The 1,352-nt window shown below is 41.5% G+C and overlaps 1 protein-coding gene across 2 annotated transcripts in view; it reads left to right on the forward strand.

Annotated features, from left to right (window-relative positions):
• The window catches only part of LOC107104427, an 8,852-nt gene extending 7,802 nt beyond the window's left edge, over nt 1-1,050 (forward strand). For both annotated transcript variants that reach the window (XM_015404425.1, XM_015404426.1), the window contains one exon: nt 168-1,050. In XM_015404425.1, the coding sequence (XP_015259911.1) occupies nt 168-580 (413 nt within the window). In that variant the 3' untranslated portion in view covers nt 581-1,050. The remainder of the gene's footprint in view (nt 1-167) is intronic.
• Nucleotides 1,051-1,352: the final 302 nt, after the last annotated feature.

The following is a 1,352-nucleotide window of genomic DNA, read 5'->3' on the forward strand; positions in this document are numbered from 1 at the left end:
GTGAGAGGCTGATCGCATCTCTTTACCACCTGTATCCTACATGACGCAGGACGCACGGGGAGAATCGGCTCGAAGAGCACAGAAGCTCGTACGGTGTATGCTAGCTTTAAAAAGTCCAAAATTTGTGTGAACGTTTCAAACATCTTCTTCTTTGTCTTTCCTTTTAGAGTGCTGCAGGACAGTTGAAGCCGTCATGAACAGTGACGGTCCGTCCTGCACTTTCAAACACGTCTACCCTGATGGAGAGGTGCACTGGTATTATGACTCTACAAACATCTCGGAAAAGTCTGTGAGACACCAGACTGCTAAAAGCATAGATAACCATGGCTGGATGATCATCCGCAGCTGGTTGACCTTCAATAGCACGCTGGAGCGAGAGTCACACAAATCGTACAATTGTTCATTGAAAAGTTCAGCATCGGGGAAATACATTGCAAGCTCTTTAATTCTGACACCCGAACTTCTGTCCTCGGGAGGCGATGCAGAACACAACATGTCTGACGGAAACGGAGTGAGATCTCTGCAAGCTGTGAAGATCGCTTTAACTATTCTAGTCTCACTTATTGTCCAGCTGGATTAGAGACAAAAACACTTCATTGAGCCTGATGACACACCAGGTGAATAATCATCAGTAGTAACATGGTACGGTGTTTTTTCTTCCTCATTGAATACGTAGGGTAACAGAACAGAGTTGAGTGGGTCGCCTCTCTGGGTTTGAATATTGTTTTTCCTTCCTTCTGATTTTTACTCAGGTATCAAAAAGAAAAAAAACGAGGATAATGAGGGTTCTGATTATTTCTGGAAGCCTTTGGCTGATATAGAGCTTTTGATCAGGGAGCAAAGCTTGTTGGCTTCTAACAAACAACTTATAAAACACAAATGGCTCAGACAGAGCTTCATTTAAACTTGATTTTAAAGTGATTAACTTGTATATAAATAGTATTTATTTACACAGGGGCTGATTTAGGAAATGTGGGGCCCTAGGCAAAGAAAGGCAGGGGGCCCTCTGAATGGAGAAGCCAACACATCAAACAAATAGAGAAATGTTAATAGAATAGACATCCATTATCTGTTCTAACAGCTAAAGTAGAAATCCCTGTTTCCTTTAGATGAAGGACTCTAAATGGAGAAATAAAGTGAAGCCGCTCAGCCTGGCAGCCAGAAACCATGACTCACCTCAGAGTGGATTCATGTCTTTGGGTCTAAAATAAGCCTGTTTATATGACAGAGACTCACAGCAAAGACTTTTCTGGAAAGCAGATAAAAACATCTTAGCAAAGTTTGAGCTGCAAACTCCGGGTTTTTTTTTTGTTTTTTTTTTTAAAGGTTTTGACAGAAACTAAACTGTTTTG

Source organism: Cyprinodon variegatus, unplaced genomic scaffold, assembly GCF_000732505.1.
Source record: "Cyprinodon variegatus isolate N-32 unplaced genomic scaffold, C_variegatus-1.0 Scaffold1736, whole genome shotgun sequence".
NCBI classification, from domain to species: Eukaryota; Metazoa; Chordata; class Actinopteri; order Cyprinodontiformes; family Cyprinodontidae; genus Cyprinodon; species Cyprinodon variegatus.